Source organism: Bradysia coprophila, chromosome X (genome assembly GCF_014529535.1).
Source record: "Bradysia coprophila strain Holo2 chromosome X, BU_Bcop_v1, whole genome shotgun sequence".
Classification (NCBI taxonomy): domain Eukaryota; kingdom Metazoa; phylum Arthropoda; class Insecta; order Diptera; family Sciaridae; genus Bradysia; species Bradysia coprophila.
The window spans coordinates 7,877,466-7,897,702 of NC_050737.1; the positions used below are offsets into that span (position 1 = coordinate 7,877,466).

General features: G+C 33.9%; 1 protein-coding gene across 1 annotated transcript; it reads left to right on the plus strand.

The window, feature by feature from the left end:
• Positions 1–6: 6 nt before the first annotated feature.
• LOC119085756 lies at positions 7–17,867 on the plus strand. Its single transcript, XM_037196240.1, has 2 exons — positions 7–27; positions 15,886–17,867. The coding sequence occupies exon 2, from the start codon at positions 15,890–15,892 to the stop codon at positions 17,660–17,662; it is 1,773 nt and encodes a 590-aa protein (XP_037052135.1). The 5' UTR covers positions 7–27; positions 15,886–15,889; the 3' UTR covers positions 17,663–17,867.
• The last annotated feature ends 2,370 nt before the right edge of the window (positions 17,868–20,237 follow it).

Consider the following 20,237-nt stretch of genomic DNA (forward strand, 5'->3'; position numbering starts at 1 on the left):
AAGAAATTATTTTTTGTTTTGTTTGTCGCCTGATCATAGTGCGACCAGAATGATAAATTATGATGTAATCGATACACACTTTGTTATCGACATTAATTATTGGCGGTGGGTGGCGCGTTGAAAACATTTTTTTTTCTAAATCAAATTACTTGTTTAATTATCTCTTTGATTTTGTTTTATTTTTGTGCGTACGAATAATATTCAGCTAGAATTTGATTTTTGGTCGGACCGATTCGGTTATATTAAACATTTTGATTTTGATTGTCGCAACCATTAAACGGAGAACATTTTCATACAGTTTCTTTTGAGAAATAACTTTTCATATTTTCCTAAATTTTTAGATTCTTTCCTTAATTCTAATTTTCCATAAGAATATTTTTGGAAAAATTTAGGAAAAATCGAAAAAATGTGGAAAGTTTTATGAAATTATGAAAAAATGTTTTCACTAGAATAATACCGAGGGATTCTTTTGAAAAACAGCCTAGAAGCCGAAACCACGTTCAAAAAAATTCTTCGAAGCTTATGCAGCTGGTGAAAGGTGATCAGAAACCAAACACTTGCACTTTTCTTACTATTTCTCCAGTTACGCGAGCCGTACAGGGTCGTGTGGGGTGTCATTAGAAAGGTAATTACATGTCCTATTGAGCCGAATGGCGACTTAATGGGTTATAAATTCATCCACACTGAAATATGTGCAGTTGAAGTTGTCAACCGAAGACTTACACTGTTCTTACAGAAATTTCTCTTACAAAATGTACATGGTCGTCTGGGGTGTCATTTGAAAGAACAGTATTCGGCTCAATAGTACATGTACCTTTCTAATGACACCCCACACGACCCTGTACGACTCGCGTAACTGGATAAATTTTGGTAAGAAATGTGCAAGTGTTCGGTTTTTGATCACCTTTCACTAGCCACACTAGCTTCGATTAATTTTTTTGAATGTGGTTCTGGCTTCTAGGGTCGATGTCGTTTCTAGGTATACATATAAAAAAGTTCACAGGGAAATGCGTCCGATTTCGGTAGGCTGTTTTTCAAAAGAATCTTCACCAGGTTTTTATTACATGAGTTTCATGTTTCGACGGCGAGGATTATTTTTGAGCAAACGTCGTTCCTAATTTTCTCGATTTCTTTCAACCTTTCTCACTTGCAGAGTTAGTACTAGTGTAGTTCATGTCCAAGATTTGGTTTGAGAATTTAATTCTTCAGCTTTTTAACGTCGTATCAATTTACTTTCAGTAGGGACTTGAATTTCATGTCATTCAGCGGAAGGACTTTTTATTCAACTGATTGAACTATTCGATTTTCAGGAAGGATAATTAGTGGCGAGCTGGAAATAAAATTGAATTGTCCTCTAACGTGTTCTTTTGTCCTTAATTTTTCAGGAAAAACGTTCTGTAATAGATCATCAAAATTACAGTACGACCTCTATGGTTGTTTCCACTCTAGTTTGGGTACAAAAATTTGAAAATATTTAAGCGATCGAATAAAAAGCAATAATTATTTTTTTCACCGAAAAAGAATAAATAAAAAAAGGTCATCCATCGCATGATGTCAGATGCTTTTGATTAAGATTCTACAGACCACGAATATATATATCGCCATAGGGTAACTCAAGGATTTATCATATTTAACTTCTTTTGATCTGTGTATTCTCGGTTACAATATGCCCCGAATTTCGACAGGAAATTGCCCAATAAGCCGTTCAATTGATGTATACAACGAAATCGGTTAATCGTAACTCGTATAATATTGTATTGCTAATGCATACGTTCAACTTCATATACCTACCAATTCCTAAAAACTGCGAGACCATTTTCTAAATTATCCAAAAGTGGGTAATTTAAAAAAAAAATGTTTTCGATCCTTATCATCGATGATACTTACGGCATTCAAATTTTTCCATCGGTTGAAGCGATTAATGTTTTCTTTTAATGGTTCACCATTCGCCAATCGTTCATGATAAAATGGCATGATGTATCAGGTCATTGCGAACGTTTTCGAGGTAATAATAATTATGAGAGATAAAAAAACTGAAGCCTAAGGAACGATCTGAAATGCAAAATGTTTGAATTGAATATATTTTTGCCACCAGTCCAATTAAATTGTCGATTATTATTATTATAGCAATCGTCTAACAATCGAATAAAAATGCCGATAAATAATAAATTGCTATGCCAAACAGCTGGATAGCACTGTTAATGTAATTCTTATTTATTATGATTTTTTTTTTTGGAAGGGAATTTCATTTTTGTTTCATATCGACATTTCAACAGCAATCTTTTTTTCGATTCCAATTACATAAATGGCAAAAAAATTAACGTTTTAAATAAAATGAATGAAAGAAGAAGAAACCGAAATGATAATTTATTTAAATATAATTTTAGAGATCACATAATTTGTACAAAATCGAATGATTACTTGCAACCAAATTCGGATATACAGAGAAATAATTTAGGACTTTTCATTTATAGTGGGAACAACCAAACTAAAAGAAAAAGGAAAAAAAAACTTATTAATAAAAATGTTTCTATAAATGATTTGTAAATACCATTTCATCTGATTTAATTACCTCATTATAGTGTTAGTTGAATGAAGAAAAGAAAAAAGAACAAAAAAAAATTATTACTATAAAATAATTGTATACCAATTATAATAATGAATTACATTAAATAAAAATAGCATTGTATATAATATAATTATATTTCTATGGCCATAAAATATTGAACTAAAAATATTTCTATAAAAAAACCAACAACAACAACAAAACCCAGCTAAGTTAAGATAATGTGATTTATAATGTTAGAACAATTACAATTTTAGTTTATAATGAAAATCCACAAAATAACACAAAAAAGTGGATTCCCTCTATCCCATTAAATTGAACAGTAGTTGCAAAGAGAGTGTACCATATCCATCAGATACACCACCGTATATCGCTGTTTGATTGGTTAAGATGGATTTGTTTGAAAGTAAAAAGTGTTTTGTGATTTGCACAAACGGCCTTTGGTGTGAATAGTCTTTGTCATTGTTTTCATAAAAAATATCATTGGTACAATGTAAGTCCAACAGTTCAAAGATAACATTTAATTTACGAATACGTGTAAGTATGGCCTATTTTCGAAATTTTTCACAGATTTCAAGAATTTTCATGAATTTTTATTCTTGAAAACAGGCCCTGCGCGTAGGGACTCATTCCACAGCTACTATTGACTAAACCAAGAATTCTGATTATTTTTTGTTTTTAATAACTCAAAACATTTGTTTATGGACATTACAAACGTCGTTGTCATTGCCAAATCAGCTCCTAAATGTTATGAAATTTTTGGAACAAAAACATTAATTTTAAAGTGATGGACCTACCGCAACAGTGCATATAAATATAGGTTTGAGACTGTTTGCTACAGCTACACGCACGGAATTTTGAAAACCGATAAATTTTCTTTAATTTTTGATTTCCCCATTATCAAAAACATACAAAATTCCCAAAAAAAAAAACAGAAAGCCACAAACAGAGAGTGTGTCGGTTTTCAAAATTACGTGCATGTACAAAGCTTTCTTTGTGAAGTTGAAAATGTCCTGAAACATACCTTCGACGGAGCTAGATACACTTACAAAATAATCCATCAAAATTGTATCGCAATCTTGTTGACATTGTACGTGGTAAAAGTTTAATGTTTCAGTTGCTGATGATTTTCATTTGAAGGATTCGGCTTTTGGAAATGAGATTCCAATTTTTTCTTTTTTCACGCCGTAACTCTGTCTAAAATTTGAATTTCATGTGAACGAGTCAATGAAAAACTGAACAGAAAAATACATTTCAACGCTTCCTTGTATGAAAATGACGCTGCGTTAGGAAGACCCGCGTCAGAAATTTTTTTAATTTCGACCGCACTTACGGCGTGAATTGTGCTTTAATTTGTCATTGCTTCAAATAAGTTGAAGAAACTTCAGAAAAGCGTTCTTGGTTAGTGGTAACACTTATTTTTCATACATCAGGTACACTAACTCTGAAAAACTCGAAAGCCTATTTTCGACGGTCTTGGCACGAAATGTTTTATAGTCAAAAATATTTTTAATTTGCGTGTCATTACAGGCCTTGCCTTCGAATCTTAAAATCCCTTTAAAACTAACCGTCAAAACTAACGTCAGTTTCATTTCTTCAGTGTGCTAAATATGTGACTTCTAATTGAAGAATTGAGTTTTTGATATTTCCCAGTGTGTAATATTATTGATATACTCATTAAGGTGATACTCACTCTTTGTGTTCTACTGTATAGAATCTTACACCGAATACTATAATTATAGAAGAAGAAAAATAAAAACCCAGATGACAATTATGGTATTATTGACACAGATTTGTGTATATAAGTATACGATTAAGTACGAGTAGTTATTAAGAATTGAACTGAGAGATTGAAAATATATGATTATTAAGGATTCAAATCAGTGTTTGTTTGGTTGGTGTTTGTCGTCGGTTCAATTTTGATTGGTGTCATCGAGTTTGTAGAGCGAGTGGTTCCAGATGAACCTTTTTATTTAATTTATAGGAGTTATAATGAGGTGACTTTAGGTAAGTGCATTGTTGAGAGTGAGCCTTACTTTCGCAGGACTAAGAACTGTTAGAGAGGACTGGTGTCTGCCTATTTACCTCCTTAAAGATCCACCAATATTAAACACAGGAGTTGAAAATTTGTTGTGTTTCTGAGTCTACGGTACATTTTATTCAAATTCTTAATCGTTGGGGATTTGCGTCACGGTGTATTGCTACAAGAAGGTATGACTTCGGCTAATGGCATACAAAGAAAGTCTATAAAATTGTGTGCACTGCACTTTGCCGTCACAAATATTTTTCTATTTAATTAAAAGGTAAAATATTTGCTACAACATAAAAAGGAAACAACCGAATCATTCAAAACAGCATCATACCGTCTTTGTAAAATATCCGCTCAAAATGATCGAGCAGTTCGGTAGTCATTTTAAAATTGAATACAATTTACTTCTGAAAACCGTCAATTCCCTCGTGACTTCATTGTAAATAAATATCAAAACCGAAATAACTCTCTTAAATTGCAAAATAATGCAAAAGGAAAATTGTTGAACCATTATATTGGATGGTTGACTTACAGAAGGCGAAAAAAAAACATAAAAAATAAAACGACGACAGTACAGTAGGGGTTTAAGTTAAATAAACCTTTTTTAAATGGCAATAACATAAAAGGATTACAGACGATTTCAAGAAAATCCCTAGAGTACATCTATAAGTTAATTTTAAAGGCGTTATTTCAGTTCTAATCCTGTTTGTAAATTACCGAAACAAATTAACTTTGTTGTGTTGTTGTTCTGTATTTTGCAAATTTTATTGCCCATGGCTTCTGTGAGTTGATGTTGTAAATATTTTTGCACTATTGTGAAAGGGATATTTTTTTCTTCAGCTTCCCATTGTCCAATCATTTAAATAATTTTTTTTTTTATGAAAATCTCAAAGAAATGTCACTCATATGCTAATTTTAGGACTACTGTAACAGTTTATGGACATTTCTTTTGATGTTTGTAGCATAATATCGCCTTACGAATGCATTCGATTGGCAATTATTTGCATGAAGAAAATGAGATAGGTAATGATACGATAATTAGACCAAATCCATCATTTCTATTTGTATTTGAATGATATGGGAATAAAAACAAATATGATTGTTCATTAGGAGCACGTTTGGAACGAACGCTTATTCTACCAAGCGATGTTGAATCTATGTGTGAGACATCAGACATCTATTGAACAGAGATGAATTCACTTTGTGGTTAATAACAGATACGACAAAAGTGACCAGTGTGCTCTGAAATGTGAGATAGGACTACTCAAACTCTAGTTTCATTTGAAACAAAAGAAGTAGCAGATTTAATGATTCATTTCTTTCACCAGCTCGACAGCAAGACATCTATGCCTTTTTTCAGTTTAATATAGGATCTGATCGCGGGCAAGTTAGCAGTATAAGCGTTAATCCTTCAAAATGGCCAAGATTTTATTTCACGGTCCGAAGAAACCAGATCACGGTATAATCGTTGAAGATTCAAATCGTCGTGCATTAATTGGATCAACGTTTGTTGTGTTATAATATCTGGATTTTACGAGGTTTTTGAACATGCCTGCCGCCAAGACATAAATTTTAGGTACACATGAAAAAAACAAGTAAAATTGACCTCAAGATTTCATTTGGGTCATGTACATGAAGTGAAATAAAGCCATTAGAAAAAAACCTTCAAACATAAGCGGGAGTAGAATTTGTGAAAATACCGCAAGTCATTGAATTTTAGACGATAAAAGTTTTACCATGTATCGACAAAGGTTCCAGATATTTTCGCCAAAATAATTCTACTGAGAAGTTTAAAAAAATTATGTGGAAAAATAGGAGGCTCTCAACTAACCGTAATATTTTAGTCTAAAGTAAAAGGTAATAAAAACATTAAATCTCCTACTTTAAAAAAAACATTTGGCTATTTAAAACAATTCCAATTTTTTCCAATCAGCAATGAAAAATAGTGAAAATTTGATGAAATAATGAGTCCATTCTTATACTAAATTGCCTAAACATTTGACAAAAATCGTTCCCCGGCCAAACATTTCGCAATTGCTTAATTTCTAATAAATATTTATAATTCATCGTTGATTCCGACTATTTTAAAATTATATTTACTCGCACACACTCGTTTACCCTAAGCGTGGTTAGCTCTCTCTCTTCTCACACTGCATAAAATGAAATATAAATAACGATCACAAAAATCTCTATATATACAGAACAACAACAACAAAATCCACGTACATAAAGTTACAAAGGAAGTTGCCATCAAAAATAAACAACAAAACGAAATGTAACAAGAGGGTGAATGTGAATGTTACTTGAAAGTATTTGAATTGGAACCAATATCGGTCTCGAAAAGTTCAAATCCACACATTATACGTGAGTATGATGTGATATAAGCTGCTATAAAACAGTAAGAAAGCATTTTGGAAAGGGAAAATGTATGTGCGAGTATAACGAACCCCTGTATGAATGTTATATATTATATGTGATGAGGGTTGGCAAGTACCTACTATACTCTGTAAATAAATGAATTCAAGATCTTTATATATGTACATGGGTGGGATTTTCGGTTGAAAGGGATGGATTGATTATTGTGGATATACAAAGTGTATACTTTTTGAATTGAAGTTTTTTTTTGCTGTACAGCAGAGAAAAAAAACGTTCTTTTGATTTGAAAGCAATGGCGCCGATTTGGTTCTGTGATTATAAAACTGGGTATTTCATTCGAACAGCCACTGTAATACATTAAGGGAACCACAAGCCATTATTACACATTAGCAAAATTTATATTTAGGATAATCATCTGATGTGAAAGTAACAAAGGAAAGTAACATATCCATCCAACAAGTTAAATCATCATTCCACAGATTTTCGGTTACGTAATTTTTGGTATGGCTTTCCAAAAGAACGTACAGCCTAGCGGAATAATTCAGCTATTCAATCAAATGAACTTACGCATTTCAAATTCTGATATTTATCCATATACAGTCAACGACAGTGAATTATAAAACTGTTTTCCAGTAATGACAGGAAATAAAATAAATTGAAGTTTTGTTTTCGACTTTGCTTGTATAGCAACACATCGAACCCCTATGTCCATAGCTAAAACAACAACTTGTCGTTTTTTTTACATAATTCTTTTACTTGACCATGTATTTGTAACTTAATCGATATGTTCATAAATTTCGTTTACACAGTGTCTCTGTGGAGAGTGGAGACATGTAGACGCTCCATGGAGCGTGTTATACAAAGATGAAAAAGTAGGTGTCCTAGCGGGAGTTTAATGAATTTTTTATTGAACATACTGGAAAATCTATTCGTTACATTCTCTAAGCATCATTTGGATCACGTTTTTTTGTCACTACTTTAAGAAGAAGATCGTTAGGACAGTTTTTATTAAAGACATGGCTTATGTACAGACAGGACAGAACCGTACGACAAAATAAATTTAATAAATTAACTTACTGGTTCTCATGTAAAAAGTTTTCTTTATCGTAACAAAGGCTTCGAGATAGTGAGGAAAGTGTTGCTGTCATGATTACTATACGAAACATAAATTAAAAGCATGTGTCTCAAGAGTCACATACAACGTACTTAAATATAAGGGAACTTTAACCAAGTAAGGGAATGTTCCCATAAGACGTTGCCTGTTAAAAGTATACTATTTTCTGTCACATCAGCGCCATGTTTGTGTCTACTATTTTTAATTCGTATTTCGTACAGTGTTTTCTATGGTCCCTGAGATAAATTACCATCAACGTTTAAATTAACCATCATATCTGTTCATCTGTTGTCTACAACGACGATAGAGTTAACAACTCCAAGTAGAATTCCCTTTCATATAGCAAAACGTGTGGGTAAACTATTGAAGTAAAAGATTACAAAGCCAATTTTAAACAATTGAAGTAACAGACTCTGTATTTAAGGTCTTTTTAAAGTTCTTATAATTTTAAACATGCATTTATGATTCATTGAACAAATTCTATATTTAAATGCAAGCTAAATGCGACGTATCTTTAGTAATTGCCAAGAAACTTCCAAGAGTAGCGAGATAGCTATGCTTTCCTGCGTCTTATGTGAACAGCCCCCCGGAAAATTCGATTTTCAAAGTTTTCTTCGTGAGAAAAAGTCTTTCAATATTCATTTCACCCCCATCACATAAATAATTTAGTAGTTGCTCTATGATGGTAAAATATATAGTTTCGTTAAGAGCAAATACAAATTTCTTGATAAAGGAAGAAAAAATATCTAAAAATTATTTCCATTCAGACATTCACATAAATAATACGACATTAACACCATTTATCAATTGTCTGTATTAGTTCACCCCCAATAAGACGGTGATCATTTGACGTAGAGAGACGTTATCGAATTGTTAGAATCGACCGGTCGATTGATTCATTTCATTACGCTGAATCAAACGGAATTTATTGAAGTGAAAACTAAAAAATTGAAAGATTCGAACACTTTTTTATTAAATGAGTTATCAATATTTTTCTTCCTTCGTCGAACGGGAACTACAGGGTGGTTCCTGCTATCGACATCGACATGAATTTCTTTTTAATTATTACACTAAACATTTCGAATACTCGTTTTATCGATATATCGGAACCGCCTTTATACATGAAAGAATTTTGTCTCGGCATCTGAAAGCATTAAAAGCGTATATCAATCGATCCACTTATATTGAGCTGTATTTTCTATACAATCGAAACAATGTTTTTAATTTACTAAGGTATACGGTTAGTAGGTGAATGATGAATGACGACGAAATTATATCATCAAACTTGGTAATAGCAATTCGAATCTCGTTGTGTATTCAATCAATTTTAAAGTTTTCTTATCAATGTGAAGAGGAAGACGTGGAAGAAGAATAAGAAGAAGAGGAATAAGTTTTCGTATTCGCAAAACTTTCTCAACATCCACTCAAATGTGTCAGTCCATCTATTCTGAATGTCTGGCTTAAGGTACACCTGCGACCGTCTGCCCTTCAGCAAGATAACTTTTTTTTTCTCGCTCGGAATTTATCTGAAGACAGGATAGACAGGGGTGATATATTAAGTGGTTAATATTTTATGTGTACATCGTTTTTATATGCATCAATGGTTGTATTCTGCCAGAGAATCACTAAATTTTACTATATTTTCTGTAAGCTATGACCTCTAAATATTTCGACTATACACTTTTTAGAAGCGGTAAATCATCTGTTCTCGACAGCAACGACAAAAGTAACTACGATGATCCCAAGTTAATGTGATCTTACAGTACAGAAAATGTATGTTGAGAAAAACGAAGTTAAAAATTTTGTATCATTTGTGGGTAGTGAATGCAACCGGTAATCAAAAACCGGTAAAAAAAATTTTGATAACCGTTTTTACCTCAGGACATAATGCCTAGTTTCCTTTTACCAAAAAAGTACTACGTGTGAGTGACAAAATAGAATTTTTTAAACTTTGTCTTCGTTTATTTGACAGCTCGCTCTCTCACGGCTCTCTCACGGAGTACTTTTTGTTGAGTGGAATGGAAACTTAATCATAGTTTCGAAAATAAGCGAATTGAAATTGCAAAATTTGCTCAAAAGAAATAATTATGCGTGATATCGATAGAGTAAATCCGTCAACATTATCGTCTTTAACTTTTATTACAAAATATTGAGAACTTACAAATTCTAAGATGGATATCTAGCCTGCCCAGATTCACCAATGAAATGGAACCCGAGAAGGCAAATTGCAACATAGAATCAAACTGAATATCAACCGTTTAAATATCGAATTGTGGTTTGTCACTTGTATTTCGTATGACATTTTTGATGTGACATTACGAGTTTGTGAAGAAACTCGGAAATTGAGTCGTTCAAGTTTTCATCGTAAGAATGCATCTTAACGAGAGAGACGAAGTTCAACCAATAGAAATCCTTCACGGTACTCTCTTACGGCAAACATTTTTAAATGGAAACCAGTTTTAACTTCTAGATTTAAGAAAAATCTTCTCCGTAAAATTTAAGTAAAAAAGCTTGAGGTACAATAAAAGAACTGATGAACATACGTTCAGTTTGTCATGAAGCTGATTAAACTTTAAACACAGCTAATATTTTGAGTTTTTTCATTATAAAATTGAACTTAATTCACGCCTTTCCAACGTAGCGTCATTTCCATATAATGACGTTGTAAACCATAAAGCGTTGAAATGTATTTTTCGGTTCACTTTTTCATCGAATCGTTCACTTAAAATTCAAATTTTAGGCACATTTACGGCGTGAATTGGCTATTTTGTATGCAATATAGATTACCGGTAATTTACCAGTAAATTTTCTCGAAAATTTCGGTAATATCGTTTACCGGTATTTAAAAAAGAGATTGATTTCAAATCTTGTACTTCATTTTTTTAACTTTCATTTTACTATACAAGACAATTTTTGTAAACAAAGTGCTGGGCAATATGTATTTTTCTGTATACGTGAGAGTGTATTGGTGAGCTATGATATGAATCGGTCGGTAGGGAAAGCAAACGGTCGAGAAGGAAAGTAACGGTTGGGAAGGAATGCACCAACACACTCTCACTATTACAGAAAAACATCTTTCAAAATACCCCAATACACACTCGATGTGTGTTTTCGCTTGGGCTTCGCCCGCGCGTGCACACACATCTTGTGTGTATTGGGGTATGTTGAAATATACTATTATTCTTGTCATCTGGTGTGGTTTTTCTTCTACGATGAGCAAACTTTAGGCTATTGGCACAAAAATTTGGTATGTCCATCTCTATTTCGCTCATTTTCTGAATGAATAATTTTTGCAATAAAAGCTTTCGAAATTGTTATTTTGGTGCCATTTTGTACAATCTGAGTGCTCATCGTAACTAGAAACGACAAAATGTGCAACTCGTATCCTAGTTTACAGCACGAAACATACCTACCGCGTTACGAGATCTCCATTTTCCGTCCGTGTACCATATGCTGCTTTTTTTGTACTCAATGGTCTCAAATTTCGAAGGCGGGACACAAAACATGCATATTTTGAAACAAAATAACATTCCCGTTGTAGTAAATCAGTGTAATTTTTCTCGAACACTTAGTTTGATTTGTTTTGTGTGTCTCTCACACGTAATTATCCTAAGTTCCGTACGTATTCGTTCTAACCTCTAGGCAACAATCTCCTAATTGTTTATTTCAATTTAGTCGGTAAAGCTCGATCTTTTTGTTTCGTTTTGTTATGAATTCTTTATTGTTTCCATTAAAAAAATGTTTTTTTCTTTTCTTTTCTTTCTGTATGTATAAAGAATGTATAAGAAACACTTCGATGGGATGTATTTAAATACGTACTTATGTACTCACATAAATATATGTCTGTGTAGCAGCTACACACGCCAGAGTTTTATATATTTCCATTTAAAGTAAAAATACCCAAAATTTAAACATCGGTACAATTTTATATATTAAAAAAAACAATTTCGGGCTAACAAACGCAAAATATAAAATAAGAGAATAGATTTTTGGTTATACGATGAACATAACAACGAATTTAGGCTCAAATACTCAATGTAAGAACGAATGAGATAAGTAGATTAGTTCTACGTTGTATAATACCCGAATATCATTAATCAAATGGCAGACAGTGGTGTATAAAAAAAAATCGAAAATTGTTATTAAGATGAAAAGACGAGGGAGATATTTTTTTTTTACTTAGGGTTTCTTTTCATACAGAAATAATATATTTCGCTGAACACTTATCGACCATTTCTTCTATTCAATATTATTCTTTTTATATGATTTCTCGGTGATTGCTGTAATTCATGGTGGGAAATGTTTTGGACAAATATTATTGAAGATGAAAATATTTTCCCAACGGAATTTCACCGTAATATATACAGACTTTACACAGCACACAGACAAACATTACTGTATATAACACTATGTATAGAGGATGTGGATTTCATGAAATTTTCATATAATCAAGTAACATTATCCATGGATGCTTTTCATTTCCTTTTATCAATCTAAAAATTCTGAATTTTTGTATCGAATGAAATTTTTCAAATCATCCTTTTCATGAGAAGCAGGGAAAATCATCGGCCCGACAATAATAGTCCACACTGTAAGACAGTGTTGTTGTTTGGGGAGCCACTTTGTTCATTTCATCGTCTGAATGGCAACCTCTATCTGTAGTCAAATTTACAACTTTTGCTTTAGTTAACATCTTGACATCTTCACACAGCTAAGTAATTTCCGTAAAGTGCCCATTCCACTTAAAAAAAGTACTCCGTGAGAGAGCCGTTAGAGCGCCGTGAGAGAGCAAGCTGTCAAATAAACAAAGAAAAATTGAAAAAATTCAATTTTGTCTCTCACACGGAGTACTTTTTTTGGTAAGAGGAAACTAAGCATAAGAATCTAGATTCACGCACTTCTTCAATAATGACTCGCGACAGTTTTTAACCACTCTCTTTTTTAACCAAGGCTGTAAACTTTGCAGAAGTCACACAGATCAATGAACGTCAACACAAGGTATGGTCGAATGTCAAACTTTGTATGGAGCGGTGGACAGAGCGATTTAACATAAACAAACTCACCTCTCATGAGAGGTGAGTTTGTTTACATGAAATCGCTATGTCCTCCGGTTTGTATGAACAGACCATATCTGGTTTCATTGACTCAGATCGCCATTTTTTTTAGATAAATTCCACAAATAAAAAATTCACCGTATCATCACAGCGACGAGAATCATCACAAGAGGTGATTTTTTGTATGAAATCCGCCATTTTATCTCCAACTGTAGTGTGTCACCCGCGTATCTGAGTGACATTTCCAAAGTTTACAGACTTAGGTATGATGTCAGTGTTTTCCCAACGTTTGTCAATTTATCCAGCAAAAGAATTTGCTTGGTCGGTCAACCCTTTCCAATTTGGTTTTATAGTAAATCTTTGACACATCATACATATTTACGCAAATAACTCAAATTCTTTACGAATATCCAGCTCAATTCCTCTGGTATAATATCCAACGCACACCAAAAATGTTTCGTAAAATTATCTTGAAAAAATCTCAAACAAAGAATTTTCGGCTACCTAAGATTTAAAAACATCCATCCATACCATACACACATAATACATTATCACTGTTGAATGACTCGGCAGAAATTAATGAAAACGATACACTGAAATTTCAGTAAACTCATTTCTGAAAGGGTTTTTCTTTCATTTGCATGAAATCCTACCGGTTGCCCTACATATTGTTTGCCTATATATTTATAATGTTGCTTTTTCAATGCGAATTTTATTGCTTTATGTCCTTTATGTCGCACGAATCGCATGTGCAAAAAGTAAAATAGACAAATAAAAGAGTTGAGGTGCAGCATGGTTTCTATGAAATTCAAATTCTTTTTATTTATGAGCAAATCATGCCAAAAACAGCATGCATCTGAAAATGTGTGGAATGGAATTTCGATCTGAATAAAAACCATTTTGCAAATATATATCCAAAAATCCAGTCGAAGGCGAAAAAAGTTCATTTTACAGATGTTGCTGATGCGGAGATGTGTAAATTAGGTGAAACGGTAAAATGCGATGGTATACTGCATTCAGATCGATTACATTTGCTGCGAAATTTTAGATCTAATTTTTTGTGGTATACTGGTGTTGTTCCAGTTTAGCTTCATTTTCTATTTCGATTTCGATTTTCGAATAAGAACTCCTCGCTCATCTCTATATTTAATTATAAAACAGTTGTCTGAAAATGATTTCCATCCCGAAAGTCCTTTCGACTGAATGGAAAGAAAGCATTAATCTAAGCTCAATCAGCAATTTTTCACCAGCAGCTAGTTCGGTTCGCTAAAGCCTTTCACTAATATTTGTGTGGGCTAGATTTTCACCATCACAGTTGAAAGTCCTCATTTTTCCTTAATATCCCAGAGAAATGGGTTTGTAACCAAACAATAAGCTTAGTAGTAGTAGTAGTAGCATGTTATTGATTATGTCAAATAGAGTAATAAGTTACGACAGCGCACTTGCAATGTATTTTTTCCTTTTTACACCATTTTTAAGGCCATGCCGCTGGTGTAAACATTATTAATTGACATAAGCAATATTCTACTCTTATGCTAGGTGATTTGATGGTATCACTAGGTGCTTTGATGGCGAGCAAAACCTTACAACCTAATTAAAGTGGTTTGCTCATTTCCTACCTTTCTCGCTATTTAAAAGCTTTCACTTCTTTAGACATTCAAGTCGTTTCTCCACGTTTTATAGTTTTAACTTTTAGGAAAATTGGGGCATGTCTAAATAACAAGAATTAGGATAGTAGAACTTGTAAGTTTGAGACATATTTATTTATCTCCTCCTCTGCTCATGAATCTTGTTTACTTTTCGATTTTTTTTTGTATGTAAATATGATGTTGACAAAAACTACGATGATCATGTGAACATCATCGTTCAAACAAATTTCGTTGCGATGACAAACCACTCAATTATAACGAGAAAAATATTAATAACTTTTGGTAAGACTGTCAAGACAACTGTTTTAATTTGACCTTACTTCTTCATAGAAATGTATTTTTAGATCGGTTAGGTTCAATTTATTTATCGTCCCACTGAAAGTCGAAGTATTTTGTTTCGGAGAAAACGTACAATCAATCAATCCATAGAATTTTTATCTGAGCTACCATTTCTATCACATTTTTTCAAAATTTGAAAATATTTTAGAATAAAACATCCCAAACGTTCCTGCGTCTCTCAGGAAAGCATATCGATAACTCTTTTCATTTTACATTTCTTGGGCATAAATTTCATAATTTTTCTCATAATTTAGGTCCTCGGCATGAAACGTTGCATACCTACGGTCTCGTTCGTTTGTCGCCCTCACTTCGTAAATACGTAAATAACTATTGTCTGTTTGAGGAGGATTAATACAAAAAGCCTTCGTTCAACATTTGATATTTGAGCTAACACATCCCTGTCCAGTCCAATGCATGTGCAATGAGTGATTAATCTTGGACGGAGGGTAGGAACCGCCAGTACTGAATAAAGCACTATTGTAAGAGAAGTTTTTTTTACTAAACTAGTCTCTGGTACCGAATAATTGAATCAAAATTGCGACAAATTGAAAACTTGACTCGAAATCGAAAAATTTCTGGTCAATCGAATACTAGCCAGTTCATTGTGTCAGTGTGTGTGCATTTGTGTGTTTTCTACTGTTCTTTGTGAATGCAGGTTTTAGAAAAATAGTTGTTGTCCAGTAAGTGATTTAATTGTGAAGTGTCAGTCTTTCGTAGCGAATATTACAACGTTTCCCGCCTTTTAAGAATACTTGTAGAAAAATGTTGTGGCAAAAAGAATCAGACGCTTCAAATGCAACTTACATCGATCTATGTACGCCATCATCGCCAAAAGAAATCAAAGAATTTGAAAGGGCCATTTCATTGTATGATGAAAGAATGCAGAATTCGGTCGAAAAAAATTTCGTTGCATCCAAAGATAACGATTTATCGTTGAAATTGCGACGGGAAGGTAACGCATTGTTCACCAATAAGAAATGGGATCAGGCAATGGACAAATACAATCGGAGTCTGTGTTATGCTGAAAAGGGTTCTGAACAAATTGCACTGGCCTATGCAAACCGATCGAGTTGTTATCTTTACATGAAAATGTACGATAAATGTCTAGTCGACATAGATCTGGCGAGGAAGGCCAACTATCCGGAATATTTGGAACCGAAACTGAACAAACGTGCAGCGGATTGTGTGAAATCAATCGACGATGGTCTTCAAGCTATTGATGGAGAAGCGAAATTGAGCTACGAATCACATCAAAATTATCCAGGACTGGTGGAACATTTGGTTATTGTCAACAGTTCTAAGCATGGTCGTGGTGTCTTCGCAACCAAAGACGTTGATGTTGGTGAAACAGTACTACTCGAGCGAATGTATGTTGGCGAATCGTTCGTACGGAAATATGAAACATGTACCGTTTGCTTGAAATCGAATACAAATTTGGCACCGTGCTCAACATGCACATTTGCAATGCTTTGCTATGATGGATGTAATTGTGCTGACCTACATCGACTTGAGTGTGGCATCCGCTCACATCCGAATAATGGAGATGATTTTGTACTCGGCATCCTAATATCAGTAATCCGGTCAATTTTGATGGCAATGAAATTGTTCTCGAATACTGACGATTTGATGTGTTTTGTGGAGGAAGCTATAGCCGCCGATCCAATGGAAATACCGTTGACAGTCGATGACAAATCCACGTACCGGTCCTTCCTCAAAATTCATAAAGAAGAACTGACCGATGCTCGGCCGCATCACATTCATTTTTTCTACAGATACTTGGCTGGCAACACCGAATTGGCTTCCCACTTCTCTGAAGAAAAGCATCGGCGCTTTTATATGCATTTGATAATGCATCACTTAGCTGTGGTCAAATCGAACAAGATCACCAGCGAACGTTTGGTTGGAAACGTGCTCCCGGCGGGCCTGAACGCTCTTGACTACGTCTACGAAGACGAATCAATCGGAATTTTGAAGACATATTTCAATCATTCCTGTGCTCCGAACATTGCATTCTACTGTGACAATGGTTGCATCATCGGCAAAATTATTCGACCGGTCAAAAATGGTGAACAATTGTTCTGTTCGTATTTTCCAAATTTGTTGGGTCTAACGTGGGACGATCGACGAGGCATGAACGATTTTGGTTTCGAATGTGATTGCTTTCGGTGCGAATCTGGTGTGACCGACAACACCGATTTTCATATCGATCCGGCGTTCGGTTTCAACGGCGATTACTTGTATCTTCGAGCGAATTTCAGTCCGAATCGTAGCTATCCGGAAGAGCCGATCCGAAAAGCGGTTGAAGAGAAATGTGTGACGCTTTTGAAGAAATTCGGACGAAACAAGTGGACATATTCATTGGAGTACGTAATGCAAGCGTATGTTGCGGCTCTGCAACGATCCAGTACGTCACCAATTTCAAAGTATCTCTACTTGGAGAACATTGTGCACAAGCACGGTCTGAATCACAACGTTGACCTGTTTGAGCAAGATTTTCGGCAGAAACTTACATCGTTATTCAGCTGCTTGTTTTGAGACAAAACATTTTTCGTAAATTCATTGAATGAATGCTCAAAGTCGATAGTTTTTTGTGTCATAAATGTCCAATGCGTGGTCTTAGAAGTCTCTCGTTTTGTTCAATTTAAATACCTCAAATGTCTTTTTTATGAATTTTGGATTACAAACATACTGTTATTGGATGTTTCTCTCTCTCTCTCTCAAGAAAATAAACTTTTTTGAATGAAAATCGACGGCTGATTTCTTTCGTTTTTAGAAGCTGGGTCTTGGTTTTGGAAGCTCCGTCGTTTCATATCATTCTGACGTTTGCTTGTAATGTAGACGTAGAGAAGGAGAAACAACGTTAACGTTATAAATAATCATCGTTTCTTGTTAGAAAATTTTGACTTTGCGCTAGCCCAACAAGTGGATTTTTTTATGTCGATCTTCGTTTCTCGTCCTTTCAAAATTGCCAGGGTGAACCGGACAAACCACCAGAAACATGTATCATACAAACTAGGACACATTTTGAAACATTCTTTTAGTGGCATTTGCCCATCTCATCATTCATTTGGCGATTCAGAGAACGTACCTGGTTTACTGAATTTTTCTCAATCTACAAGTGGAATTGAATTTGTTGCATATTACCGGTAAGACGATAATGCCATTTTTAGATGAATGTTTTCTCCGAAGGTATTATAGTGGTACGGCAATGTAAATGGGGCCTCGCTCATATGAAATATGCATTTACATTGCCTCTTCACGTAAAGCACTGTATCCTATCCTATACTAAAATACTGTACGCACGAGGTTCCACATTTTTATTTTGACGAGTGGATTGTTATGGCCTGACCCGAAGCTTTTGAACTCAAAAAATTGATCGTCAAAGAACTACGAGAACTGATGGTGTCTCGTCAAAGTTCTTATGAGGAATTTTGTGAAAGGGTGGAAGCTGTTATCGTCCCATTGATATTCAGACAGGTCAGCTCAATGTTTTAAAATCACTAAGAGGAAGCACTTTTCATTTTTCGCGAGTTTTCCGCTTACTTTACTACAAAATGAAGCAACTTCAGTTCGATTGATATTTCATATTTTGAAATGAAAAGAATGATTTCTTGCGTTGCTGTGAAAAAACGGCGATCGGCTCAACCTCAATATATTCAGACTTGGGTTGGAAGAGAGTGGTCAGAGTGGTTGGTTGTTACCACGCGACTTAAGTGAAAACTCGTCATGTCGAATTCATCCAAATAAACAGACTCGATTTCTGAAAAAGTTCGCCGCGATGCAAATTGAACAAATTGAGTCTTTCGTCTCTGTCTAAGCTAAAAATCTAAAATCAATCGAATCTTTTAATTATCCTGATCTATTTTAACATTTTAACAATAGCCAGAAATAGTTATTTATTTTCGTTGTCCCTGCGGTTATGATCTTGCCGAGTGAGTGCGTGCAACGATCTGCTTTTTCTATTCTGGATTCCTTTGATCGATTTTCATTCACGTCATCGGTCATTTTCTTTGAAAAGCCTGACGACATAAAATTCATCGAACGAAGCTAAATTGCTGACGTTCACATTACCATGACGAAAACTTTTAAAAATGTGGAATGAGTCTGCTCATTATTAAATAATCAAATTCGATTTTCCACAGAAAGCTGCGTCGAATGTGTAAACTCGAATGGTCGAAACTTTCCAACTCGTATTGGTTGGTAGTCATAATGATGTATTTATAATCGACATTTTGTTCTAATCACCTACATCGTTCGTATGTCCAAAGCTTATATAACGTCAATAAACAAATGCAAGTACATACACCATGTCAGTACTATGTTCGTGATGTACTTAATTTTCCACATAAAATGTCTTCTCATACAACACATCAACATCGTATCCAACAAAACAAAGCACATTATTAAGTACTATTTCCACATAGTTATCAACACCTATCCCATGTCCAGTGTGTAAGATTAGTGCAAATCCCTTTAATTATTAAGCACTCAGCCGGGCATTTATTAAATCAAATATTCATTCCATTTGTGCAAGTATTTGTTGTGGGGACAAAAATGTATATCTTTGCAATTGGTAAAGGTGTAATGAATTGGTATCATTAATAAAATCATTGCCAGATTACGGCACAGAGTGAGTGAGTTTTGAAGTTTGGAGAAATTATTTTAGAGATGACAATATTGCGATTTTTGTTTGTCAAGTCTGATGATTGTGGTGTGGTCAGCATTTTTCGTGTGAATTGATAAATATTTTGTATTAAAACACTAATTACACTTAAATGGCAAATAGTGTAAGTGTAAAAGAAGACTATTTGCACTCCGTATTTTAAATTTACTTTGATATTTTCATCTTTGTTTTAAATATTTATTTGGACTAAAATTTCTAATGTTTCAGAAACGGGAAAAGTTTCGCTGTATAATCATTAAATCTGTTATTCCTCTTGTTCGAAGTGTCGTCTAGTGTTTAATGCCAAATCTTCTACTTCATTTGTATTAGCATAACGTTTACAATAAAAAAACCTTATGATCCGCATGTCATCGATTGTTGTTGCGGTCAAATTTCCTGAAATCTATTCTAAAAATTAATTTCATCATCAATCAAAGTAGTCTGTAG

What these genes read in the sequence shown, in the direction of transcription:
- LOC119085756 (XM_037196240.1), top strand. Translation starts at nt 15,890, where the DNA reads ATGTTGTGGCAAAAAGAATCAGACGCTTCAAATGCAACTTACATCGAT.